This window comes from Apteryx rowi, unplaced genomic scaffold, assembly GCF_003343035.1.
Source record: "Apteryx rowi isolate R43461 unplaced genomic scaffold, aptRow1 scaffold_2106, whole genome shotgun sequence".
NCBI lineage: Eukaryota > Metazoa > Chordata > Aves > Apterygiformes > Apterygidae > Apteryx > Apteryx rowi.
The window spans coordinates 1-1031 of record NW_020448427.1 but is presented as its reverse complement, the minus strand read 5'-3'; the positions used below and the strand labels follow the sequence as shown (position 1 = coordinate 1031).

The following is a 1031-nucleotide window of genomic DNA, read 5'->3' as shown; positions in this document are numbered from 1 at the left end:
ACTGCAGGTGGCACAGGGCCACCCCGTGGGGACAGGGGCCACCGCTGCCCGGTGCCATCCGACCCCGGGGGGGGGGGATAAGGGATGGGGCCCCCCCGCTCACCACTTCATGAGGAACATGAGGTCGCCGCACGAGTCGGTGGCCCCGATGATCTTCTCGGGCTCCAGCCCTCGCTCGAAGCCCCGGGCGATGTCRTTGCTCTGCGCGGGGGAGGAAAAAAAAACACCCCAAAACCTCCAAAAACCTCCAAAACCCTTAAAAACCCTCAAAAGACCTAAAAAAGACCCTAAAAAACCCTCAAAAGATCTCAAAAGACCCTCAAAAGACCCTCAAAACCCCTCAAAACCCTCAAAAAACCTCAAAAAAGACCCTAAAAAACCCTCAAAAGATCTCAAACGATCCTCAAAAGACCCTCAAAAAAACTCAAAAACCCTCAAAGACCTCAAAAAACCTCAAAGACCTCAAAAGACCTCAAAGAAACCTCAAAAGACCTCAAAAAACCCTCAAAAGACCTCAAAAAACCCTCAAAAGACCTCAAAAAACCCTCAAAAATCCTCCAAGATCTCAAAAGACCTCAAAGAAACCTGAAAAGACCCTCAAAAGACCCTCAAAAAATCCTCAAAAATCTCAAAAATACTCAAAGAAACCTCAAAAAAAATCAAAAAACCCTCAAAAAAATAAAAAAAACTCAAAGACCTCAAAAGACCCTCAAAAGACCTCAAAGAAACCTCAAAAACAACCTCAAAAACCCTCAAAAAAACCCTCAAAACCCCTCAAATAAACCTCAGAGTCGGTGGCGGTGCCGATCCGGAGGACAGGTCAACCCGCGCGGGGGCTGCTCACCTCCCGCTTCTTCTTGGCCTTGAGGTCGTCGKCGGCGCCGGGCAGCCCCGACTTGCGCTTGGCGCCCTCGGCCTTGTCGCGCGCCTTGGCGCCGTCGCCGTCCTTCATCTTCTTGTACTTCTTGGTGAACTCCGAGATGAGCTCCGGGCAGTCCAGGTTCTTCTCCGGCTCCCAGGTGTTATGTTCC

General features: G+C 50.5%; 1 protein-coding gene across 1 annotated transcript; it reads right to left on the bottom strand.

Moving 5' to 3' along the window:
• Positions 1 to 99: 99 nt before the first annotated feature.
• On the bottom strand, positions 100 to 1027 carry LOC112965335 (chromobox protein homolog 5-like; the record flags this gene model as incomplete). Its single annotated transcript, XM_026064218.1, has 2 exons — positions 100 to 201; positions 845 to 1027. Coding segments are annotated over 2 exons (285 nt in total), but the record flags the coding sequence as incomplete, so codon positions are not given.
• Positions 1028 to 1031: the final 4 nt, after the last annotated feature.